The sequence below is a fragment of the Hyalella azteca genome, unplaced genomic scaffold (genome assembly GCF_000764305.2).
Source record: "Hyalella azteca isolate HAZT.00-mixed unplaced genomic scaffold, Hazt_2.0.2 contig12726, whole genome shotgun sequence".
Taxonomy (NCBI): domain Eukaryota; kingdom Metazoa; phylum Arthropoda; class Malacostraca; order Amphipoda; family Hyalellidae; genus Hyalella; species Hyalella azteca.
The window spans coordinates 348,864-375,865 of NW_025942676.1; the positions used below are offsets into that span (position 1 = coordinate 348,864).

At 37.4% G+C, this 27,002-nt stretch overlaps 1 protein-coding gene across 1 annotated transcript in view; it reads left to right on the forward strand.

Moving 5' to 3' along the window:
- The window catches only part of LOC108668865 (ATP-binding cassette sub-family C member 4), a 33,085-nt gene extending 20,326 nt beyond the window's left edge, over nucleotides 1–12,759 (forward strand). Inside the window, exons 13-25 of the mRNA XM_047883364.1 lie at nucleotides 131–258; nucleotides 1,580–1,726; nucleotides 2,228–2,307; nucleotides 2,749–2,899; nucleotides 3,645–3,751; nucleotides 6,256–6,376; nucleotides 6,990–7,172; nucleotides 8,737–8,864; nucleotides 9,350–9,505; nucleotides 9,799–9,888; nucleotides 10,246–10,418; nucleotides 11,557–11,686; nucleotides 12,610–12,759. Of these exons, the coding sequence (XP_047739320.1) occupies nucleotides 131–258; nucleotides 1,580–1,726; nucleotides 2,228–2,307; nucleotides 2,749–2,899; nucleotides 3,645–3,751; nucleotides 6,256–6,376; nucleotides 6,990–7,172; nucleotides 8,737–8,864; nucleotides 9,350–9,505; nucleotides 9,799–9,888; nucleotides 10,246–10,418; nucleotides 11,557–11,686; nucleotides 12,610–12,759 (1,744 nt within the window). The remainder of the gene's footprint in view (nucleotides 1–130; nucleotides 259–1,579; nucleotides 1,727–2,227; nucleotides 2,308–2,748; nucleotides 2,900–3,644; nucleotides 3,752–6,255; nucleotides 6,377–6,989; nucleotides 7,173–8,736; nucleotides 8,865–9,349; nucleotides 9,506–9,798; nucleotides 9,889–10,245; nucleotides 10,419–11,556; nucleotides 11,687–12,609) is intronic.
- The last annotated feature ends 14,243 nt before the right edge of the window (nucleotides 12,760–27,002 follow it).

Here is a 27,002-nt window from a genome sequence, read left to right on the forward strand (position 1 = left end):
TGTACTATGGACGAGGGTTAAGTACGAACAGTATCGTATAACACATTTGTGGTAACAGAATGGTCAAACGATCTAATACTACTTTTATATGACAATAAATGAGGTGTTTATAACTAATTAATTGTTTTAGGACTAATGAGCTGCATGGGCAAACACACCAAGGCGCAATCAACGGCCACAACATCTTTAACCAGACCACGAAAGGGTTGGAAGTTGACGTGCCATTCACGTCGTTCACTTTTGCGCAAGTCTACGGCGGTGAGTTTACCCTTCATTTATTTTCAAGTTTATCGTTATGAATTACACTTCCTATAATTTAGAAATTTTTCTCACATAAAGTCCTTTGTTTCATTTTTTAAATGCTTCCTTATACGTCTAAGTTGTTTCACTGAGTCGTATGAAATTTTGCGATGATATGGAACTACAGCATTTAATATTAAGGAAAAAAGTTTAGAAGAAGAATTTGGGATGAAACACAGCCTAAATATAGAACTATTGTTGGAAAATAAGTGCATCTATCCGGCAAATATATAGTCTTCATATACATATGTTCTAAATAATATAATGATCTTCAAGCTATCATGATCATCTATATATCAAGAAATTGCTCACAATAACCGGTGCTCTTAATGCAATTAATAGACAATTTATCCTATCACAATAAGATGCATCAAATGACTTTTAAATCTTTCCCACTTTGTCGGGAGACATACATCCTAATAGTGATCACTTGATGTACAATTATTGTCGCACCGCGCTTTTGTTTATCGTCATCTATACCCTGGTATTCTTTACGGCCGTTTTATTTTCCGTAGCAATGACCTTTTATCACACTGCCCGCTGTCGACACTAGCGCAGAGATCACTGAGTCGTCAATTATAGATTGTTTGACAACAGCTGTCATATTTCGGCAACAACTCGTAGATCCTCATGGCCGTCGCTTATCGGAACCTTTAGCGTCCGGCTTTGGCTGTGGCCGCGCATTTAAAGGTTTAGATATTGGCTGATCTTTCAAAACCACCGAGTCCGAAATTTACTTTTGACGAAATTTTACTCTCTTAAGAGTGCTAATGATGTATTTATGACCGTAAAGTGACAAAATCACTGCTCAAATGCGGTATTTCACAAATTCCTGTGATTGAGTCCGTATTTCGCATTCTTATCAATCTCAACTCTGGGTTTGAAATCATCAAATTATACCGTACGAAGCTTCTAAATCCTTTAGCAGTTTTTATATGTTAATTAAGTCATCAATCATATTCTGGAAAGCGAAGTATAATTAAGGCGATGGGAGAAAATTTTGAGATCGTGTAATAGGATTTTCAAGGAAGCATGATGGAGCTTGTTCTTTGTTAGTTCTGTTCTGAAACGTTCAGCAAACCAGTCTAGTCCTAAAAAATTATAGGCGCTGGTCTCATTTATTTCAATAATAAAATATAAAACTTCTCGTGATCTCTGAGCATGTATGTGGCGTGCTCATTCTGTCTCTGGGACGAACATTGTTATTCTTCATGATTATATGCGTTAGTCTCATTTATTTCAATAATAAAATATTGAACTTCTCATGATCTCTGAGCAGCACTGGTATGTATCGTACTCATTCTGTCTCTGGGACGGACTGTGTTATTCTTCATGATGTGCTGTGTGTCGTCACGACGCCTACACGACAACATGTTTCAAGCGGTCATGCGCGCGCCCATGAGATACTTCGATACTCAGCCTATTGGTATCTGTATGCCATATAACTGCATTAGTTCCAGCATAATATTAAAAATGATCAGGGAACATTGACTCATTCTTTCATAAGATCAATCAGAAGTTATTTATTGGAAAATCAATCCAATGATTTTTTCAAATAAAAAATACATTAATTTCATTAGGGTCTGGATATTTTTAAAATATTTTTTTAATTCATTGAAAAATGCAGTGAAAAGCGCAAAAACTGCTTCTTGTATACATAGATGTTTTTACCGTAGTGAAGTAGATTCGTCTAATCAGGAAAGGAGAAGAATATGACGCATTCGTTGTAAATGCTTTTAATCTTAACTATAACGGATTCATTAACTATTCTGAGATTAATAAATTCTAAACGATCAGCATGTATAAGCAGGTACGGGAGAAATTGAAACAAATGGAGAGCAAGTTTCTCAATCATATTTAATGAGACTCAAAATACAGTTTAATTCCTATTATAAAGCTTTAAACAGGTCTTTTATCAAAATTTCAGGTCATGTGCTAAATTGCTTCACCAAAGATATGGGACAAATTGATGATCTTATGCCGATGTGTCTGTGGGACTTTTTGACAGTAAGTCTCTTGTTTCGATATTCCACTTGGGCAGTGAATTAGCTTAAAAAATTGACTTGAATATATCAATGTTTTAATGCCAAATCATACAGCTGAATCTGAAATGTCATATTTTTAGTCTTGTACTATTGAAAATCTTCAAACCATGCAAGACAGCGAAACTTCCCACCCAAACCTTGTTAAGCAAACTTTCAACGAGGTTTTGATGTTTCGCCTTTTCTTGTTTTCTACATTTCTTCTTCCTCTTTCTGGTCACTCTGCATAAACTTTCGTTATTTCCTTATTTTGCTAGTGGTACCGCAACAACAACAACAACAATAATATTGGCATTATTTTTGCATTAATGTCCATAATCATAATTTTTAACTTTTGTCTAATCAGAAACTGGCGCTATACTATTTTGAATCATCCCATCATGCACATTTGTATTTTTCTCGCCAGATATCATTGAACACAGTGGGAATCATTGCAATGATCGGGTTCGTCTTCCCCTACATGTTCATCCCAACCGCCGTGTTCGTCGTCGTGCTTATCTTGCTGCGACGTCTCTACTTGCACACCGCTCGAGACATCAGGAGGCTGGAAGCAATCAGTGAGAGTTGAACATTGCATGACGCACACAACTTTTACTAACAATCTTTTGTGAACAGGGTTTCGAGCTCTTACTTTGAACCTTCTTCGAATAATTTCTCACTATTCCTCGAAAAAAATTGCGGGAATTAAAGTCAACTTAATGAAATTTTAATTTATATATGATAGCTCTGATTCATTTTCTAAGCTCATTTCCCCGCGGATGCGTGATTGAGCGAATTCGTTGCTAATTTGCTGCCAGATACCTCAGGTGTGGTCAAACTCTCGTTCTATTTTATTTTGATTTTTCATTTAATCCACTTATTTAGTACCACAAATTATTGTACTTTCATACTCCGTTTTACGCTGCAATAATTGGGGATTTTAGTTTTTCTCGTTTCTTTTAGAATTAAATGAACGACCAAAAACAGACGACCACAAAAATGTGAGTTGATTAATTCAGGTGATGACATTCGATGTCAAGACCGTGTACTCCATTTTAGCAATTCTAGAAATATTCCAGGATTTTTTAACAACATTTAAATCAAAGATGTTAGTTTTAACGTCAATCAATTGCTCTGAAATAACTATAGGTTGAAAAAATGTGGTGTCAATCATGAGCATGAAGTTAGGTAGCATTTCGTCAATATTTTGCATATCATTGTACGTAAACATGAGCTATTAATGTCTAGAAATATTCAGGCGTTCGATCGACACCTTAATTAACAAGCTTTCATTACAAACTGCAAAGAATAATTTTGCTGCAGCGCGCAGTCCAGTATTCTCCCACCTGAGCACATCTCTGGACGGCCTGACCACCATCAGGGCCTTCCGTACCCAGCGCTCCTTCATCAGAGGCTTCGATCATCTTCAGGTATGACGCTGGCACAAACTTTATTTGGCCTTACCAGCGAAAGGATTAAAAAACGTCCAAATTTTTGGCTTTGATAAATACTCGTGTGAAGTGGATCTGAAAATAACGACGGTATAAATCTAAGATCGAACTAAGTAGTGTGATATGAAATGAACAATGACCCACATAACCACATATCACAATAATAGTGTCGTTATATGAAAGAACTTCATAAATTGATCATTAAAACTATAAATATCTGAATCCTAAGTGAGAAAGTTTGTCACAGATCAATTTCCTTGCAATAAGGCTCTAAGCGCACAACTTTAAGTGATTAATCAATTAATATCTGCGTAAAAACCAAATGACAAAGCAAATGTACATAAATAAGACTATACGTATAACCAGGCCAAGATAACGCTAAATTAATATTTCGAAGTCAACATTGAAAAAGTGAAACTGGGATAGTGCAAATGTAACCTGGTCGTCGTCTGTGTCCGGCCACCGAATAATGTGAGTGTTCTAGATTGTTGCCACTATATAGGTTTATAAAGAAAAATACATAAAAAGAATTTAGTACTAAATAAATAGGAAAACAAATCCTGTTGTAGAGAACAACGACTGTTCGAAATAAAAGTTTTCGAGCCTTTTTTAAACAAAACCTTATTTCAACGCCATAAAATTTGAGTTTCAACCATGATTTAACTAGTCTCAGAACCCCGTAAAAAATTAAATAATAAAACTAATTTTTTCTCTTCATATAAAATGTATCTGTATTTGATAATGAAAACGGTAATAGAATAGCTTCTATGAAAAATAGCTTTCATAGCACCACAAGTTTTTTTTACTTCGGAACGATGCAAATGTAACTGTTTTCATCCAATCGAATTTCAAGTGTGAACAGGAATTAGTTAATTTTGATTGTATTTCGTGTGTATACAATGTAAGCACAAATCCTTATTATTTCTTTCTAAGTTTCCAAGCTCACATTTATTTTGAGAAATACATTATTTTATCAGGCTTTCTAGTCCCAATCGGAACCATTTGCGTTCATTAATCCCGCTTAGCATTACATGTGAATGGTATGGAAGTTTTCTTGCAAACGGCCCGCCCGGTGCGCTTTGAAAAGTGAGAAAATCGTGTTGGTGCATCTTGATTAATTATTCACATTCAGGTTCAATCAGTAACTTTAATTAATTTTATTTATGGACGTTATAATTTCACAATTATTTTTTGAGCATTCAGAGTGTACTACTGGCTATGTTATCATTCAATTCGCCATTTTTTTTTTGTTGCTTCTCCAACGCAGGGCTTAATTACAGCTTGAATGAAATTCCAGCTAAAAAAGCAAAAACGAGCTTTCATTAAACGAACTTTCAAAATAATGAGTAAAGGAAGGTACATCTGATATCTCAACATGTACCTCTCACCTCTGTTATATGTACATTTAAATTGTAACATTTTCAAACCTCGAATTTTTTTCAATGACATTCTGATCTGAAGCCCCAGTATCTATTGACCGGGAACGGAAATTACTGTCACAAGGCACGGGGTTATGAACTCGTCATTGTACGAGAGCCTTTGCTCCAAAGTGGAGAAAAAGTTCTGCGCTATAACGAGTATGTATTTCTCGTAATTGACTATTGAAATTCATAAATTTGCACTAAATAGCAATGAAATCTATCGTTAAATTTTTACTTCAATCGTGATTAACTAATGTCGTTGCAATTTTACATCAAATTAAAGAGTTACACACAGGTTTTTCGATTTGTCTCAAGCAATTCATACATTTTAAACGAATATTGTGCATTGAGCCTTCAATGGACTCAAATACATCGAAAGTCCATTTGTGTTATGGCAGAGTTCTACTATAATAGTATAGAGTGGATATGTTATCTCTGATATCCTGACATTCGCTGAAAAAATAGAGCTTCTGATTGAGGGAAAAATTAAAAATAATATTCATCGATGGAGACAGGACGGTTGGAAATTTTTAACTGCAGATTGCGGATTAAAACAGAGTCGTGTGCCTGATCCGATATGGTGCTTAGTGCAATGTGAAAAAAATTCTACAATAATCTATAGTAGAACAAGAGGAATTACAAACTCGGAGAAGACCTAAAGTGTAATTAATATGAAACTTTCTCTGTTGATAGAGAGTTTGAATTCATATCGGTGAAGTAAAATTCTGCACTGGACCAATTAAATCTGCATATTTTCATAATATCCGTGCCAGTGTGTAGATTTTGACAAATCATGCTTACCAATAGCCTATATACACTGCTTTCATATTAGAAGTTCATTTGCATTGCTGCTGTGCTAACATCGTTTTGGAACAATTCAGTTTTTGTGCAGTTTTGGGTGATATATTTGTTTACATTCAGTTGCACTCGCTCAACGATTACTTCAATTCGCTCTAGATTCAACATTTTAGATTTCTCGAATTGAATATTTTGAATGTAATGAGTCTAGGTTGAAGAGCCCTATTTGACAAAATTGACCGTAGGATATTTTTGGATGCGCAGGATTTGCACACGTCGTCGTATTCGATGATTACAGCGACGACGCAATGGTACGGATTTTCACTTGATGGCCTCTCAGCGTTTTTTGTCGCTTGCGTCATCATCACTTGTATCGCTGAGCAAGGTTCGTTTCTCGAGCAAATCTGCCAATCATTCATATGATATAGTTCAAATTAATTAAACATTGAGGAATAATAGCGCACATTTGATGCAACTTCTACTCATGGATTTTCTGCTTTTCTGCTAACGAAATTCCAAATTGTTTAACATACCTACGAAATAGCCATTAGCATAAGTTGCCTTTTTTCTTTTTTTAAAGCTATTGATGACGGTGGATTAATTTTTTTGTATGACTGTTATGTGAATAATACGTACGGCCAAGGTGCATCTAGCAGCCTAAAATGATATGATATTGACAGTCTACTTTTCTGAAAGTAGTTCAAACTCATATATATGAAAAATTTTGTTCATTCAGTTCTGTAATCAATCTTTTGGGTGCCATGCGCAAGGTTATTATCATCTTCATAACTATGTGGTAATTTTAGAATCTAGCAGGCCTGTGTACCCTTAGACATAGAAGTCCGGAAGTCTGAATTAAATAACCTTTAGCATTAAATATAAAAATCTCACACAAATACAATTTCATTTACTCACACAAATACAATTTCATTTATATGAAAATTGTTTGAATGCAAATATTTTTGTAAAACATTGACGATCGTTAATGCGGCAAACAGGCCACCGCAGTGGAGACATTGGACTGGCCATCTACTGCGCACTGATGCTCACCAACACTCTTCAGTGGGGAGTTCGGCAGTCAGCCGAGGTGGAGAACCAAATGATTTCTGTGGAGCGGGTGCTGGCGCTTAGTGAACTGCAGCCAGAGGCCTCACTGATCTCGGACGAAGGCGAGTCACGCAGTAGATAGAAGTTTTCCTAGGAGCTGGTGCTCTTAGGTAATAAAAAAATATCGTCCCTCCCATCACTCCTCGGGCAAACTTTCCAAAGCTCTGACGGCCGGGTTCTATTCTTCCCTCTCCAAACCCAAATTAATCCTATACATCATAACAAACATAATTGTTCGCTATGCACCTATAATATTCTTTGACTTCCTTTTTCGGTTGTGCTTTTTCTTTCTGGCTACTTTGTGCCTCAATTTTTTCACGTTTCTTTCGTGGCACTATAACTACAACAAAAGGCTTTGCAGGGTGCTTCTAGCAACTTATCTTTTCAACAAAGTTTGCGAATATTGACAAACATAAGAAAATATCGTGCATACTATTGACAAACATAAGAAAATATCATGCATGAAAATTTACATTTCAGATATTCGTTTTATGGTACGTCATGTCTACAACGCAACTTGTATCACTTCAATTGCTCGTCAAACACCGTGTAATGCAATGGAGTTGTTTTTAACTTCCTCATGATGTCTCTATAAATTTGTAGTTTATTTTGTGAATATTGTTCATCTGTGGAATTAGTGACATGTAATTTTGGAATTGAGGAATTTCAGCTTCAAGAAATTTTGTCTCCACACATGATAAGAAAAGTTGAAGATGCAGATAATTCAATAAAAAAGTTTTTTGGCCTGAAATCACGCATTGAACAAGAAGAGAGTGGCTGTAGCAGAACAAAGGGCAACCTGATCATCTTTCCACAAAATTCCCACGAATATTCTAATCGCCAAAAAACCCTCCGCTCTATAATTTTGAACGAATTTATTAAGATATGCACAGTAACTATAAGATTTTATGCACCTTCTGAGCCTAGACTCATTATTATCGTCCCCTTCGACTTGACACCTTCTGTGTTTATTCATGTCAGTGCCGTTTTCCGCTTATAATATCTGTTCCACATAATGTGTTTCAGTTCTGATATTGTGTTTCAAAACTATTTTACCAATGCCGTTATATTGAACGATTGTTTCTGATAGCGAAAAAGGTTGATGTAATGGAACGCCAAGAGTTATGAAGGCAATGCATGAAATGGCTGGAGAGAAGCACTTGTGAAGTGAAAATTCAGTCGGCTTCAATGAACGATTGTAACCCAAGTTCGTCGTAATGAAAGGATGGTTCATTAATATGTATTATGACTATGTCACTTTCTTCATGTGAATTTTTCGAAACATGAAAAGATTATGAAAGGCAATCGTTTTAGTGGGTCGAGGGCACACCCAAATTACCCATTTTATCATTATCATTTTATTCTCATAATAAATAACGTTATTTTGTAAAGATGTATATAACAGGTAATAATGAAAAATCTGAATAATAATCACTTTAAATCCAAATCGAATCTGTTGATCTACTGTACTTGTATATGTTGAATTGCTTGTAATAATATAGCCAGAGAAACGTCAGTGTCAACTGCTACAATTTAATGTTTCTGCGAATATTCAAATAATATTACAGCAAAATCAACTGGAGTAATATTTCTTATGATTATTAAATTTTGTCAAAATTTGTAACACTTGGTTTTCAGACGCCAACATAAAGCCTGGTTGGCCAACCTCTGGACAAATTGACTTCAGGAACGTAAGCCTTCGTTATGAGGAAAACCAGCCCATGGTTCTGAAAAATATCTCATTCACCATCTCGTCAGGTGAAAAAGTGCGTCGATTTTATTAATTTTTTGGAAATGGTGTGTGCCCAACAAAATAATATAAAATATCAAGATCATGTGATCGGTAAACCACTCTTCTACTAAAACTTTACTGAAAAAATACCGAGAAATGTTCCCATAATTCAATCAAAAGGTTTTTAGGTAAAATTCATTCGTGTAGAAGCTCGGGTAAAAACAATGAAAAAGCAATCAAAATTTGCTTAAATAATAAAAATTTTATATTGAACAATAAATTTAAAATTCCTGCGTTAATTTCTATGATGATTTCTTATTGCTCGTACTTCTTAGCTATAAGGATAAAGCTAAACTCAGGAACGACCTCATCAAAATATGTCGAATTTTTTCATAATGTACTTCTTCAAGTATGTGGTGAATGAACGCGTTATAGGCAGCTGTTATGAGTTTAATTATGTGGGAACAAATTTTCTGCTCGATAATAACTCGTCTTAGTTACCGGCGATGTTTATTTCAGATCGGCATCGTGGGCCGTACAGGGGCGGGTAAGTCATCGCTCATCTCGTGCTTGTTGCGCTTGACGGAACCCGCCGGACAGATCAACATCGATGGTGTGGACATCGGCAAGCTCGGACTGCACACTCTCCGCAAGAACATTTCCATCATCCCTCAAGTGGGACATTTGGGAATTGCCAGGATTTCTATTTGTGGTCAGAGGATAACCTGGTTATTTTGAAAATCTGGTAGGTGGTGTAAATCACATTTTTCGTCTACAAGATGGGAAGAAAAATTAATTTAATTTGCGCATTAAATTTATTAAATTGACCTTACTTTAAATTGATACTATTTTTTCTGTAGCTTTTCAATTTTCTTTGCGAAAGTTAAGTTGTACAATCATTTTACAATTTTGCATGCGCGCATATGATATTAGTAGGTACTATAGATATGTGTATATTTTTCTCACAGGACCCTGTATTATTCAATGGCTCTCTTCGTATGAACTTAGACCCGTTCGACGAGTACTCAGACGATCAACTATGGAATGCACTCAACGAGGTATGGTAATCTAGTTGCCATTTTTGCATTATTCAATTCGCCGCATCATATGATGTAGAGCTAAAAGATTAAGATCTCCCGAACACAGAAATTCATTGGGAAAAGTGAGCCTTGTTGTGAGCCTTGAGCGAGCAGAAACTATCTCTAGCCGATTATCCATTCTTACTGATAAAAGTGTAAATTTTTCCGTCAGGGACAGCGGAATGTATGGCTGTTCTGCTATGATAGTGTTGATTTTCATCAACTTAGCAGAGCTGTGGAAAGCTTCAAAAAGTGAATGATCTGCTCAAGCACTACGCTTCAAATTCCTGAAGAGTTTTTTCACTCGAGTAGCTAATGTTCCTTTGATGTTTGAAGGTGCAACTGAAGGAGGGGGTGCAGGCGAGCCCCGACGGTCTGGATCAGACTGTGGAGGAGGGCGGCAGCAACCTGAGTGTGGGGCAGCGGCAGCTCGTGTGTCTGGCTCGCGCCATCCTCTCGCACAACCGCATCCTGCTCATCGATGAGGCAACCGCCAACGTCGACTCAAAGTGAGAATTACGTTGATTTCTTGTATATATGGAGTTCGTTCTTCGCTAATTGTTTTACAAAGTAATTTCACTTAACGTATTCATGAGGGCAAATAGCGATGAAGCAAAAAAAGGCAAATGTTGAGCTACAGCATTGCTTATTACTGACAATCAGAGATCATGTTTAAAAGAAAAGAGCAGCGTGAACGTAGAGCAATCTGCATTTTTGACGGGTATACTCGTATAGAAAGAGACTTTCTTGTCCTGCATGGAGACAGCAAAGTTCATAAAAATGCCCGAATTGAGACGATTTTATAAAACGACATAAACTATATGTTCATTCTCTGATATTAAATGAAATCGACATGCGAACATATTTCTTACTCAATTTGACTCTAATTTTGTAGGGAGCGCAGCCCTGCACCACAAATTTAGCTCGTAAACAAGCCCTGGCGCCAACGCCTACCCTATAATGCAAAAACTAAACTCAGCTCACACCCAAAAAGCTGTAGGTAAAGGGGTCTATACTGTTTCCCATTTTGTATAGTTATTTGTTATTTAGTTGAAGAGAAGAACACACATTCCATAACCGAGTGAGAAATCATTCTCAAACATTTCGCTCTTTTATAAAAAAACAGTTGATGGAGTCAGGATTTCTTGGACGTTTAGTTTCTAAAGCTCAGTTTCAAAAGCTTCTTGTTTTTACATTTCATTTTCACCAAGTGCATTTCTTAGAGACAGATGTTAAAACCTCACAATTTAATTTAGAATTTCTCTTCCAATTTGTCAATTGGATCCGTGTGAACTTTAATACGAATCACATCGTCCTTGAACGATTATGAACTTTAACACTCTGCCTCCAAAACTTTGCACTCAAAAAGTTTATGGATAAATTTTACAAGAAACTAATTTTACCTCTCTTACCATGTTTTACAATTTTTAAACTCAAGTTTGGTAAATTATTTCCAATAAAATCCAGAGAATACATTTTGTTATGATTGAAAATCTGGCGACCTCACGATAATAAATTCAAAATTTCGATTGTTAAAAAAATGTATATTTACTTTATCTAGTACTCTGAGGTATATCGAAATGATGTTCCTCTTGATTATCTGAATTAGGATTATGATTTTTGTAACTAGAAACTATGACCTTATAGGGCAGACGAGCTGATTCAGCGGACCATTCGTGAGAAGTTCAAGCAGTGCACGGTGCTTACTGTGGCCCACAGACTCCAAACTATCATGGACAGCACTAGAGTGATGGTGATTAGTGCTGGAAAAATCCATGTAAGACAGTAAATAAAATAAGAATCTTAGATTTACGTTACGTGTTTACTCAGATCAGAGAAACATATTATTGAGATTTATCAAACGTATAAGTAGTATTGATATGTATTAATTGTAACTGTACGCGTTTGCCAATAGTCATCAACAGGGTAAATGAACTCAGTTTATTTTAACTACAGCTGACGATTAGAGAATATAGAAAGGATCCTGCGCAAGAGTCAGATATTCACAACTTAGATGGCAAGAAAAAATTTTATATTTAAATATCTCATACCGACAGTTTCATATTGACCTGCCTAACACAAGTTCATGCTTAATCCCATCCCCATTTGATTAAGTCCTACATACCGCAGCTTATAACTATGATACAAATAGTGATATTGCTGCACAGAGTTCATCGGAACGTTTTCGAAAATTATTAAATTTACGAAAATTTTTCTTTGGAAGTAGAATTCATGAGAAGTTAAAAAATATGAGAAAAATTTAATTTCCAGCCCCGGATGTTGATTCAATCACTCATCTAAATCTTAAAATTTGTTCCAGGACATTTCTTGCTACTCTTATGCTAATCACATCAGGCCTAAATGTGTGCAATTGAAGCTTCAAACTTTATCGTGAATTATCGTTTGATCTTCTAAAGGATTGATTTGAACTATTTTGATACTTCGGTATGTACAGAATTTTTGTTCAAGTTACGTAGTTAAAATATACCTAAAACTGCACCTACTCCTGCTTTAAACACATCGCTCCAAGAAGATCTTTACCACGACAAGAGCATTAGCAATTTTTTATATCAATATCGATAACATTAAATTTTGATAATCAGAATGATATTGCTCAACTGTAGCTAAGCTTTCATCTCGTCATGCCTGAGAGCAACAATTCATAGAAGAACAATTCCCATAAGATCTTTACCACTCAAGGAGCTGGACGCCCCGCACTCGCTGCTGCAGGACCGCGCCTCGCTCTTCTCGCGCCTCGTGCGCCAGGCCGACGACGCCACCGCGGAGCGCTTGCACAACATCGCAAGAGAGGCGTACAAAAAACGCAATATTTTGACACCGCCTTTCTGATTAATCAATCATTCATATAAAAATTCGAACGGATATTACATATTGTATCGTATCGTAATTAGATTTGACCAGGCAAACGAATTTTGAAAGTTGCCTTCTCATATAAATAGAAGAGGAGCGTTGTTAATTTAAACAAATAACGTGTGTTTTGGTTGGTTGATATATATACAGGTTTGCCCTATTTTTTATTTTTTAGCCTATTATTTGGATGTTCTGCGATGCCATAACGAAAGAATGGAAAAACAGAAGGTGGCAAATAATATCCAGAAATAGGATAGAGAGAAATAAATGATAAAAGACGAGGAAAGATTCGGGGTTACTTAAGACCTGTAAGTACACGTAGCGACTTACGCAGAGCATAATTATTACTTAGTAGACGTAACTTGAAATGGTGGTTTTATCAAAAGATTTCGGCGCAAAGTTACGTCAACAAGTAGTAGGTAACTTCATGACAACTCTGATGTTGCGTAATTAGTGGAGTTACTCATAACTTTTTAGAGTGTGAATCGATTGGAACTCTTCATGTCACTAATAAAACGGCCAACTATGGAAGATTTATGTTCATATCCAAACAGATAATTTATAGTTGCGAATAAATTTCATTAGTGAATAAATTTCAATCGTTTCTCATAAGTGAATCGTGTCACTAGTGAATAAATTTCAATCGTTTCTCATAAGTGAATCGTGTCACTAGTGAATGAATTTCAATCGTTTCTCATAAGTGAATCGTGTCACTAGTGAATAAATTTCAATCTTTTTTCTGTCACGGGCTAAATTTTTTTATATTCACGTTAGAAATTGCAAGCAAATGTTAGTCTTTATATCGAATAGTCTCAATGCATTTTCGATACAAAATTATGTAAAGCCTTCACAGCTAACAATTTTTTTCTTCTCTTTTTTTTACCGTCAATTATTATAGATAAGTGGTAATTTCTATGTCTTTAAAAAAAATATTAGACTTGGATTTTTGCATTTTTCACGCAGATGTCCAAGTAAAAATGATTCTAATCGTATGGAGCTAGACAACTAAATAATAACAGACTAGCTGTGGAAAAATAAATGTTCAGATGTGAAATGTCTAGCACCATATCGAATCCGGTGGACGTCTAGTAGCTATTTCAAACTATCGTCAGTCCTGAAAAGCTCCGGTCAAATGACACGAGTTTAGATCTTCCGTGAACAAGTCACGAAAAGTACAAGAATCGGCGACAGGCCACATCAGGCCTACTCTTCAGCGCCGACATCGCTATGTTATGTTATGTTACTATGAACCAAGACGAAATTAAGGAGATTTTTTTGGAATGAGCTTTTGAAAGTCAGCCAACTTAATGAACACCGTACATACTATTAATAAATATTTTGGAAAACCAACCAAGGATCGAATGTTGAAATAGTTAATGAGAGCCCTGAACTTTGTATTCACATATAGACATATCATTCACATATAGACATATCATAAGTTAGGGTAAAAAAGCAGTTGACCCATCGCATCAAAAATGTTCAGTAATACAGAGAGACGTCTAAACACACATTACTAAAGAAGAAGCGCATGCAGTAATCTAAAGTACAATATAAAGAAGAAGCGCACGCAGTGACTTGTGCGTTTAGGGAATTCCTATACATCGCACTTGGCTACCAGGTGTCAGTTTCAATGCTTCACAAGTCTCTTGTAACATTATTTTGGCGGATAACGCCGAATGACGCTTAATTAACGCAATGTAATATTCAAGCGCAATAGTACGACATAATAGCACGACATGCTCGAAAATTTGAATATCGATCGTTGCCGATGCATTTCCTCGTTTGTTTTCCCACGGTACCGCTTACGATAAAATCATTACAGAAATTGATGACAGCAGAAATAATGCCGAGGGAAGCGCTGTGACATAGACTTGAGCAACATTACCGTGGTATAAAAATGCCGAGCTACCAAGAGCGCCGTTCGCTTGCAGAGTATCGCGCAGCGTCAGGAAATGGTCCACTGCAGATCAACACACAATTCGGAAAGATGTATCGGTACAGCGCATCCATTTGGGGTACTTTTTCATTTTTTTCTATTGTGTGTTTTTCATTCCGTGGTAACTATAAAATGAATAAACAAGAATGACGTTTCTCGATGCTCTTCAATCTTTCAAGCTACTGGTAGGTCGACTTCACTGCAATTTAAGTGCTCTCATGTGGTCGTTATTAATTGCCTTACCCCGTGTACAGCTCGACGAGCTGGCGAAACATCATCATTGTAGACACATGTACGTCCTGCACTTTGCCTCACAGAGAAAGGCTCTGCAGATTCAAGATGACTACTTTTAGACGCTTATAAATCACGTCAGAGAATTACAAAGCCGAACGATACCTCGAGTAACGATAGCAAATGTACTGCGTGCACGAATCACGAAAGTGGATCGCAAAGCATTACGATACCTCGGGGCACGATCACAACTATTGGCGTGATCACGTTAGTGGATTGCAAAGTTCTTCCATATCTCAAGGCATAATTTAAAAAATCGTTTATGAGCTACTGTGCTGGAAATCCCTCTCGCGCCGTTGAAATCATCCGATGACATTGTTTTCGACCTTCATGTCCCATCAAGAACGTACCTTTAGTTATGAAATTTACACGCATACTCTCAGGAGGAACATTGTTCGGGTAAAGTGTGATGTCCTTTCGTTGCTGTTGTAGAACTTCACCCGACTTATGGTAGAATCGAAGTTTTAAGGTAAAATGACACACAACAGAATGGCATCAAGTGTTATTCACTCAGAACACCGTGCGATCTCACGACAAACATCAATGCAGCACTCAAGACTGCATTAAAAAATCTTGGGACATCATGCGAGACTCGACGATGACCAAACGTCAAGGGGAACTAGTGCCCTTATGGGCCTGACGCTTTCGCTGGTTTATCTAACTCGGTAATGCCTCGCTTGAGACCGCAGCACGGTCAAGGCGGAAACTGGCGTCTATGTCGACTATATAGAATAGAATAGAAGTGTCGGCGCTGAAGAAATAGGCCCATGGCCTGTTGCCGATTCTTGAACTTTTCGTGATTGCGCGTCTTTGAACACTCTCTACTAAATTTCTGTCCTTTTCAAATTTCGGTGACCATACGACGTTTCCAAACTCTAGGTTCGGGCGCACGACAGCAACAAACAACTGCTTCATCGTTCCTGCATCTAGGAACTCGAAAGAGCGTCTGATCAGTCCAAGTCGTTTATTGGCTTTATTAACTTGACCGTGTGTCATTTTAGTCATTTTAGGAGAACTGCCGCCTACGTTAATGACGTGGTTACTCACTTTGTAACTGACACCTACGCTGATGGCAGGGCGACTTAAGGGGAGGTGATACCGATGCTAATGGCAAGGTGACTTAATAGGATCTGACACTTACGCTGATGGCAAGATTAAGGGGAACTGACAACAGCGCTAATGACAGGGTGACTGAAGGGGAACTGACACCGATGCTGATGATAGAATGACTTAGTGGGAACTGATACGTACGCTGATGGCAGGGTGACTTAATGTGAACTTATACCTACACTGACAGCTTTGTTACTTGAGGGGAACTAAAACCTATGCTGATGGCAGGATGACTTAATTAAAGGCAGGGGAGTAACTTGAAGAGGAATTAACACCTGAGCATTGCTTCAGACCGTCGATGTCTGAGCAAGACAGTCCTTTGCGCATCCATAGCCCCGAATTTCAACTTCCATTTCATGGCCAGTCTATTATTCGATGGATTGACCAAATTCGATGCAGAAGACGAAACCAATTTTCTTTTTCATGTTAGCTGACAAGACCTTCAGAAAGATGGTGAGCTCTCCCGTAAACGAAGCCTCCTGCCAAGCAAACACATTGCGTTAATAGGATAGTAAATGACCTGTTGCAAACACCTCTCCCAGCAACGCTCCGCAACTCCTCTAACAAACACTAATTCACAACACCTCCACAAGCAACTCTCTCAAATACCTCCTTGAAGCATGTTTGTTGGTAAAGGGATATAATTCAGGTCAGGTATGAGCTTGGGGAATTAACACGATGATTGAGGAGAACGAGCGTGTCGGGAGCCCAAGAGTAGACACAGACCTAAAAGAAGCGAATGAAACTGTTTATATGCGTCTGAATAGATAATGTGAGAATATCTATAATATTCCAACAACAGGCACAATCATGCGCTCAACGCTCACGGTTTCACTGCTGCTGCAGTAGTTGATGTTGGCGCCATCCTCCGCCCCGTCCGTGTCGACCTCAACGCTGTACCCGTCGCACCCGTCATTCCCCTTGAACTCAGACTGGCCGAATTTTACTTTGAACTTTGCCTCGGGGTTCGCCGTGTGCGTTAATTTCACAGAACATTTTGTCACAGCCTCGTTGGGAAAATACCGACATCCGAGCCCAGGATGGGAGATGACATAAATCCCGTACAGGCTGAAGACCGGGAGTTTGATCGTCTGGCCGCAGTTCTTCACTGAAACACGCGAAAACGAATGTATTATTCGTAGTAGTGGTTGATTTGTATTAAACCGTATGAAATCGACAGTAAAGAAAAAAGCTTCTGTCGCAAATCAAAATCATTGAACCTGAAATTCGGGAAATTCGACTGAGCCTTGAAGCTCTCATTCAATGGATATTGATAGATTTACGTTGGACCTTAGTCATGTGCCCATCGCACAAAGTGAACAGTCGAGACTTGCTAGATGGACTGAATCAAGACGAATGCTGAGAAATGAAACTTACCTTTGCATGGAAATTTGCTGCCTGCGCATCGTCGCAAGCCGCGTTTGATCACCTAGGGCTCAGTCTGAATATTGTCAAATGGAGATAAAAACCTGCAACTGCCATTTACAGTTCCGGACTCTACTAACGCAATATGATGGGAGGGGGAGAAGTGAGCTCGTAGGGTATCGTCTCAAAGTTGCTGCAGGGCGCAGAGGTGATGCAGTACTCCAGGTCGACGGATGCGAGAAGGAACGTTTGAATGGGTGAACACCCATCGCATTGAGTACTTTGGCGATTGCTGTTAGAAGATAACACACATTTGCAGTGGTTTCCGGTGGCTCAAATGTCAGCTTCAATTAGTCCATTAACTTCCGAGAGTTTGGAAGCATGAAGCAATTTTGAAGTTTTTGGAGCATCCGTGAACATCTAGGCTTGTATCAAAATTATAAGTTTGTTCGTGCATAATAAGACGATAATGGGGAAACAATGAACAGTGATGTGAAAACCTTGAACCTTGTTATCGATGCCAGGCACTATCGAAAATTATTAACCCAAGATCCCGCTATATCAAAAAATAAACGTTCGACATGGAGGCGAAGGAGACAGCTTTTGTGAAAAGAGGTGCTGCGTGATCGCTGCTTTCGATGCTACATTACCTTCACTGGTGTCTATTGGAGGCACTGACATTTCCAAGCTTTCGTAGGGAAACTCCTGTGCAAAATTGCTCATGATTTTTATCAGACGGGTGTTAGGCAATGAAGCATTTATCGTCCTAGATCATCTGCAAAAATAAAATGAAACAATTTAATTTTTCGCACTGAGACTCAGGCGATATCAACACGCCACCGTGATGCCGCGGAGCATCGTGCGTTATCGACGTATTAGACGTGCATTTTCCCGTAAGTCATGCTGGGCGGAAGCTGCTAAGTCAGACCACTCAACGAATGCCACCACAGTCTGACAGTCCACAGGCATTTGACTCTCGTTGCCACCTTGCTACAGTCCGGCGTTCGGGGATGACGATAGGAAAGATGTCGTAGGTAAAGTCGCACGGTCAGGCTTTGCAACGGTAATCTGACGGGTCATTCAACTGCCACCTTGACGATACAAAGCACACAGTGAGGACGAATGAGGGATTTTGTGTCGCCGTTTGAGAGTATTTTAGGTGCCGCCATATTTTAGGTGCCGAGGAATAGAACCATGAGTTATGGTTCTATTCCTCGGTGCCTGAACTCTCCCAAAGCTTAAGGAATTTTAGCAGCCTTGCACAAGAAAGTGCGTGTCTCTAAGAAAGTGTGACTTATTATTTTTTATGCTTTTGTTTTTAACATTTTTTGTATGTACTACTGCAACCCCATTATATACATGCGTTTTAGTTCCCTCCTCTTTCCTCGTCCTCATGCCCCCTCCACCAGGGCGTCCCTGCCTCAAACCCGACGGGCTTGCCCCAGAAGGCGAGAAGCATGCAGTAACAACCCCGACTTTCATCTTTCGTCACGTCACTCGCCCCTCATCTTCATCAAACCTTCCACCTGATATGATCGCTCGAGACCCAAGACTTCCCGCATCCACCTTAAAAGAATCGACCCTGGGATACCGAACGACGACAAAATATAGCACGAATTCACTACAAAACAAAACTGGCTACCCATACAGGGTGTCATCAAAAATAAATGTAGCATGTATGTCATAAAATTCATCAACACGGAAAAGACCAGCCCATACTAACAAAAACCATACTAAAAAAAGCCTAGCGCTTACTAACAAACGGATTCTACATATAGAACACTAAAATAACGCCTTCACAAGGTGAACAGGAACAGTACACGCTTCTACGTATCTTATTTTTCATCTCCCACTTATATGCTACAAATATTACATAAGAGATCACCCTGTATACTAATGCACATCCATCACTCCCTACTGTTCCGAATGTGCCACCTGAGGTGCCACCTTCACCCATTGCAATAACACCTACAAAAATGTTTGAACTGCCGTAACTATCACCGCACCCTAGCCGCCAAACAACAAATACAAAACTAAAAACAATGAAGAAAAACAAAAACATAAAACCTAAACCAACCCACCGGCCATATCTGGATATAATAGCCAAACAAGCAATTCAACAAAGAAGATGCTGACGCTGACCGACTAGACGCAATTAAAATTTACGGCTTCTATACTCGAAGGCTGCTATACTCGTCGCCATCCTCTGCCACCCGGATGGGTTAGACAGCAACTTGTGAGACCAAGACTTGAGACCAAGATTCCCGACACAAACTTTAACCTCTGAACTGTATCGACACATGGCGAGACCTAGGATGATCAATCACTGAGCCACGACTACAAGCTGACGACGAAAACCCCCAGGAATGACCTTCGACCTCAGTAGTATTGACTTAACACAAAAACTGAAATCTCGGAAATATAAAAATCAGGGGAGAAAAGTTTAGGAGTCTCAACCATCACCGAACCAGGACTGGACAGACTAATCACCATCAAACAATTTAAAAGATTCCACCCAAATCCTTTTAACCCCTCCCAATTTTTGGCACGTCGATGAACTGTGAAAGAATTATTACGGACTAAAGCTTTCGGTGAAAGGTGTAGACTTTTCCGAAGTATTCGACTACCAGAGATATAAAAAATTGAAACTAATTATGCAAACTAATCAACATCATCCCACACGACGAATTCGCAAGCATCGATAATAATGGGAGAACAATCTATTACATATGGCAACAATACACAATCAAATATCCTGCACAATGATCCATCAGTCCTAACAACAGATAGTACCACACATTGTTCGCTACTGGTACAGAAAACAGATTCACTCTAGCAGAAACCTATAAACCAATTGGTTCAAACATAATATACCTCAACGATCGCTGGATTACAGATGACTTCACCCAACATATGATATTCAATTAAAATGTCCATACCTGCAATACAGACAAAAAACTTCACACCGAAGCAGTCTTAGCAATTAAACTACATTAGAATTCATTATGTTCGCAATTATAATAGACACAATAGGAATGCTGCACATCTTGCACCGCTTAGACTACCTACATCAACTACGCCTCTACCCCACTCATTCAAGCTTTTACATTTAAGATCTCCTTTTAGTCAACACGGATTTCATAGCATTTGTAGACGACATGACACAAATAACCGTTCCAGTTGACTCTCAACAAGAACCCTTCACAATCCGAACAACATACATCTCATCATCCACAGGATTCATCAATTGCATCGACTTCCACACGCTACTGATTCCGACGCTTGATGAGAGCGACTTTTGAATGAATAAATAATATCATCTTGCACGCAAATTAGAGATCTTATAATAGTGTATGCAGCCATTTAAGATATTCAACAGTAATATTTGGCTTTGAATGTACGGAACTTAATATTGCATTACACCAAGATGACTCACAAGCTAGTGGGATCAATTGATGGCTGGTATGCCAAACACGAACCGTTCAGGGGGTCGATATCATCGCAGTCGAGAGGTAGTACTTTTTTACACTAAATTGACTACAAAAGGATCAATTGATAAGAGCCACAAAAAACACGAACTGTTTCGAGAAGCGTCTGGGTAAAGAATAGAAAAATATGGCTTGTTTCGTTTTTTATCTCATTTTGTAGCTTATAGAAAGACGCATCTAACGCAGCAGACCGTGTGTATATGGGTGCTTTTTTTCGTGTGGCTATCTCTAATTTGTATAAATGGACATTTTATAACAATGTTTAGAATAGTCTTCAAGGAAAATCGTATTTAAAGATTGCAATTCGCGATAATTATTTGATTTTGAGCTCATTTGACGATGCAGAAATGGCGCATTTAACGCAGAAAATCGTATGTATGGGCTTGCTTCAGGTTTTGCATGAGGCAGTTCCTAGTTTGAATAAAAATGAAAATTGTAAAACAACTCTACAAAAATTTCTTCGTTAAAAATTTTATGTATAGATTATTATTATGTTATTTCATTTTATTTTTTGAGCTACAACCATGAAAGACATATCATTCGATTCATTAAGCGAAGATCTAGCGAATTTAGAAGCATTTTTTCTCATGTTTTTTTTTATGTTTTTTTATGCTGTTTTTGCTCTTTTTTGGCACACATCTTGCAAAAACGTAAAGAAATTCAAGCGGAAGCGATGCAAAATTGAGCATAAGTATTAGTTTATATTTTTCATGCTCCTTAATATTTTTCCGACGAAATTTTCTCGACCGCACAAGATCCATTAACGAAATATAATGATGCGAAAAAAAATGTGTATCATCACCTCGCATTGTCATCGTATCTTATATTATAATTTTTTGCTCATATTATTTTGACAACTTTTCATGCTGCATATGGGTCATTGTTTCCTGCAAATTATCTTGTAAAGCCAAAAGAAGAATCAGCGCTAATATATCAGGACACGTAGTACATAAAAAAATATCATTTATAATAGGTGAAATGTAAACACGAGCGATTCTATGGTATGTATTACTTCAATTCAACGTCGTTCTGAATCACTTTAATAAGCCGCGGTTCCGGATATTCCCGCAATTTGAACACATTCCCAAAATTTTATTTATCTGTCCATTCATGGTGTGCAATAGTAAATTAAATTTGAGAAGTAACTTCCACAGATTTCCCCAATTGACTTAATTTTACAATCATTCCAATGACACGTAATTTTATTTACGTGAGGATCATTCGGTACACTTTGTTTTCTTAACGATCAAAAAGAAAAAAATCTTCATGATTATGTTCATTTTTTTGTTTTACGAAGGCATTGTAACCATTGAATTTCTGTATTTTATTACAATTGAAAGTAAAAAGCCCAGTAATTCACTGGAACGTCGGGCATTCAATGAAGGGTTTTCACAAACATTGAGTTAACAGAATTGCTGCTGAATTCCACGTTATTGCTTGCTGAATTCTGTTCGTTTATGTCAATAAAAAGTTTTAAACATTTATTTGCGTTCATTAACTATATCCCTAAACCTACGGCGACGTTATACATTTTATAGTATTTGCTCGATCAAATACACGGAAAGGACGAATTCCAGATGATACGACCGAAATTATTTATGGATAAAGTATTTAGTTCAACTCTATTGCATATACTGTTAGGATTTGTGTGACATACGAAAATTAGTAGTTTAACCAACAATTCCAACTCGTTCCATAAGCTAAATTAAATGAAGCAAACGCAATATCGAATTATTGTACCTACTTATCCACTCAGAGCTCTGCATGTCAAGGAGGTTGATAATCATTTCAAACTGTCCCAAACGTTGCGGTTTAATTATGAAGAAAACATATGAAGCTTGTTTGTAATTTATTGGAATTTAATCCATCTGCATATACCCTTGTATTTACAAGGGTTGGACAAAATAAGAGATGCACCTGACATTTTGATATCGTAATTCTTGAACCTATCACAAATAATGAAAGCGAGAAATATTTTAATGTTTTATTGCTTATTATTGTTGCCAACTGATATTTTATCCTTGCGCAGATATTTATTGCAATTTTTTTCAACCTATAACCTATAAATGGCAAACCTCTCTGACTTTCAAAGAGGCCAAATTGTTGGTGCCCGTATGGCAGATGCTAATGTGACAAAAAAATCCCGAATGCTTGACTTTTGTAGAGCTACTGTCTCTAAAGTAATGACAGCTTTTGAAAGAGAAGAAAAACGTCCTCAGCAAAGTACAGGTCTGGCCAAGGGTCTAAATCTAAGCATCTAAATCAATGTGTGAGGGACGCGAGACCACGGTTGCTAAAATCACTGCAGACCTCAATGGACTCCTACAAAACCCAGTTTCCATAACGAATGTCTGCCGATAGCTGCACAGATCTGGATTCTATGGAAGAGCTGCAATTAGAAAATCTTTGGTTTCAAATACAAATGCTTCAAGGGTTTAAAGTGGATTAAAAACATCCAAAGATGGTCCCTCGGTCACTGAAAAATATTTACCTTATTTTTACCTTATTTCCAACCTCTGTCGAGTTTACGTTTGGAGAAAATTGGTCCGCCGGATTTCCAAGAAATATGGAAATCCGGCGGACCAATTATTTCTCTTCGTGGAAGAATCAACAACCGTTACTATTTAGGAATTTTGGAGGACCTAGTTCATCTAACTGTTCAAGCACTGTTTCCGTAGGGAAACGCCATCTTCCACGATGATAATGCCCCGATCCATCCAGCTAGGATTGTTAAAAAAATGTCACGAAGAACATTCTAATGAAGTTGAGCATCTCATTTGGCCACCACAATCACCAGGCCTGAATATTATCGAGCATTGATGACCGATTTCAGAGATGCAAGTCAAAGGTCGATTCCCGCCACCATCGTCTTTAAAAGAGCTGGAGGGAGTTAACTGAAGACTGGGTTAAAATTCCTTTGGAAACAATACACAAGTTTTATGAATCAACAGCTCGTAGAATTGAGGCTGTAATTGCCAAAAAGGTGGATTTAACCATACCAAAATATATTTTACAGATTTCTCAGGTGTTTCATTTATTTTGTCGGCATAGTTCGGTCATATTGACTAATTTCCCTCTTTTCTACGAACGTCAGAGCCACATCCATGGAAGTTTGACATATCAAATTGATCATTGACCCATGACAGTAGCTTTCTTGAATTTGAACGATCAAATGATCATCTTGGTGTTCAAAAGCACTGGGACGTGCTCAATTTTGGGCAAGTCATCGCGTTTCGGCGATTATTCACAAGCTACTCAGTTATTGTCTAATAATCCCGTATTCATCCACCTTGAACTGTCGGAACCGCGAATTGAATTTAATTTTCGACAGTTTTTAAACTGATTTTAAGTTACACTGTTTATTAAACTATAACTCCTACTAATTTATTAAATTAAAATTGAATAATTTTTAAGGTGTTTCATAAATAGTTAAAATTTCACTCCAACTTCCTGCGAAACGCAACATCAGGTTCTTAAAAAATTTCGTTATTTCACACACTATATATTTCATGCTAGGTGTTTATCAAAGCTTTGTCAGTATTCGTTCTGATTCCTTGAAACTCCTTAAATTGCAGAATGTCGGTAAAAAACTCTTTATTTACAGACGGATCATTATGAAAGTTAGTACACACATGTAAAATAGAAATCAATGAATTTTTTGTTCATGCCAAGTTTTCGAAAAACATATAACGTGAAATTCATAGAAAACGGCAAAAAAAAGGATACTACAACATCGAGAGACATATCATTCGATGCGTAAAGACCACGACTAAAGATCATCTGGTAATTTTTACGATTTTTTTCCTGATTTCTTTTTCAATTTTGACTCCTTTCCTTTTTCAATATATAATCAAAACAAAAATCAAAATCTGGCCAAAAAAAAAATTGGCCAGATGATCTCTTGCGATTATTCTTACAAATCGAATGGTGTATCTCTCAATGCTGTAGCTTGAGTAATTCAAATCATAAGATGAGATAGATTTTTAAGACGGCTTTTTTGGAAATTTTAATTGTTCAGGGGAGCCAAATAAGTAAAATTTCTTTAAAAAATATAGTGAATATGCCATCAAATGCTTGATATTGTAGCCCAAGCTTTCCCATTGCCAATTAGTTGCATTTAGGGCACCAGCGTGCGTCTTTAGACTTATTCTTGTCCTGTTTAACGTCAATAATAAGCTATAAATGTGACTAATTTGATATTTATACATATATAAAAAATGTTCATTTTGTAAAAGTTCAAAGCTGCCTAACGCAAAAAAACATTGCATGTACATCCGTGGTATTTGCTTTCTTGAACGCGCATCGTTTGTAGCTTTCAAACGAGTGCAAACATTTTTGAATAAATATCTATAAATACCATTTTTAAATGAAATTTGTATACATTGTTGTAAAATGTTCGTCTATTTAAAGTTCAAAACAGACTTACGCGAAAATTATAGCATGTGCATCCATGGTTTTAGCTTTGTTGAACGCGTCTTGCTTGTAACTTTCAAACGAGTCTAAACACTTTGCCACTTTTCAAATAATAAGTATAGTGATTTATAAATACAAATTTAATTAAAAAAAATCTTTGTATATATTTTTAAAAATGTTCCTTCATATATTTATGAAATTGCATTAAACAAAAACTGTAGAGCACGCACATCCATGCGGTTTGCTGCGCTAGGCGCGCCTTTTCAACAGCTACAAAAAAAAGCCAAGAAAAATTGAAAAGCCAAATTTATCGATTGCTGACCGACACGCTCCATTTAATTGAAAACATATAATTGGTATTTGATAATAATATAGAACTAAACTCCAGACCTCAAGTACAGAGGCATGGTGTGCTCAGTACAGGAGCATCAGGTGCCTCTCTGAAATGATATCGGTTTTAAAGCCAATCCCTTGATCAAAGCCATTAAATTCATTTCCATTCATTTCTGACTAGTGAAATACCTGATTATTTCGCTTTTGGGATGAATATTAATTTGATTGTTGATTATTTTAGGCGTTAAAATCAGAATTATAAAGCAAAATTCGTTGTTGTTTCCATTTATGTTAAAAAATTCGAATGCATAGAGAATATTCGTGATCAATGAACGTTAATTTGTTCTGTCAGATTTGCGTGACGAACAGTGCGCAACACTGTCGGTGGACAATGAAAGCAACTTTCCCGGCCTTCGTCCGTAATGCAGTGATATTTGCTCTGTCTCTTTGTACAATTGATTCGTTGGACTTCTGAACGTTAAACCAAAATCAAACATTAATTCTCCCCATGATCGTGAGGTCCCAATGATGAAACCTGAAGCATAATTGCACTGCGCGGTTTCAAGTACTTTACACGCTAGGTTTACTCTCGAATCGAAATTCATTAACACTGAATATTCAGTGAACCGTCGACCTCATGCAATATTAAACGTCCATTAGCTGCTATAGAAATGTATCATCAAATCATTATTGATTTGCTCTCGCAAATCAAGCAAATCAAGCTTGATTTGCTCTCGCAAGTCAAGCATATCAAGCTTGATTTGCTCTCGCAAATCAAGCAAGTCAAGCAAATCAAGCTTGATTTGCTCTCGCAAGTCAAGCAAATCAAGCTTGATTTGCTCTCGCAAGTCAAGCAAATCAAGCTTGATTTGCTCTCGCAAATCAAGCCAGCATGTGTTATGCGGCGCTCAACGATTGATAAAAACAATTTTATTCCCAAGTTCAATTGAGCGCAAAACCTCCCAAGCACAAATAGTCGAACAATGGACCAGAACTTTGGGCACACTCAGGTAAGCAAAGAGACAGGCTTCTGTGCAGACAACGTGTCGGTATTAGGTATTAATGTAGGATTTAGTATACTGATAAGCCTTAATTATTTATAAACAAAATGAAATGCTCCACTCAATCAAGCCTCTTAAAAATGTCTGTTTTTATTTTATTTCGAACTTTGATCAAAATCAGTTCAATATTACAGGCAACTTCTGTTCTGATGACGTACGTAGGAATATACATATATCGGATTGAACGTATGCCAACGGAAATATGCTGTAAATATCTGCGAGACA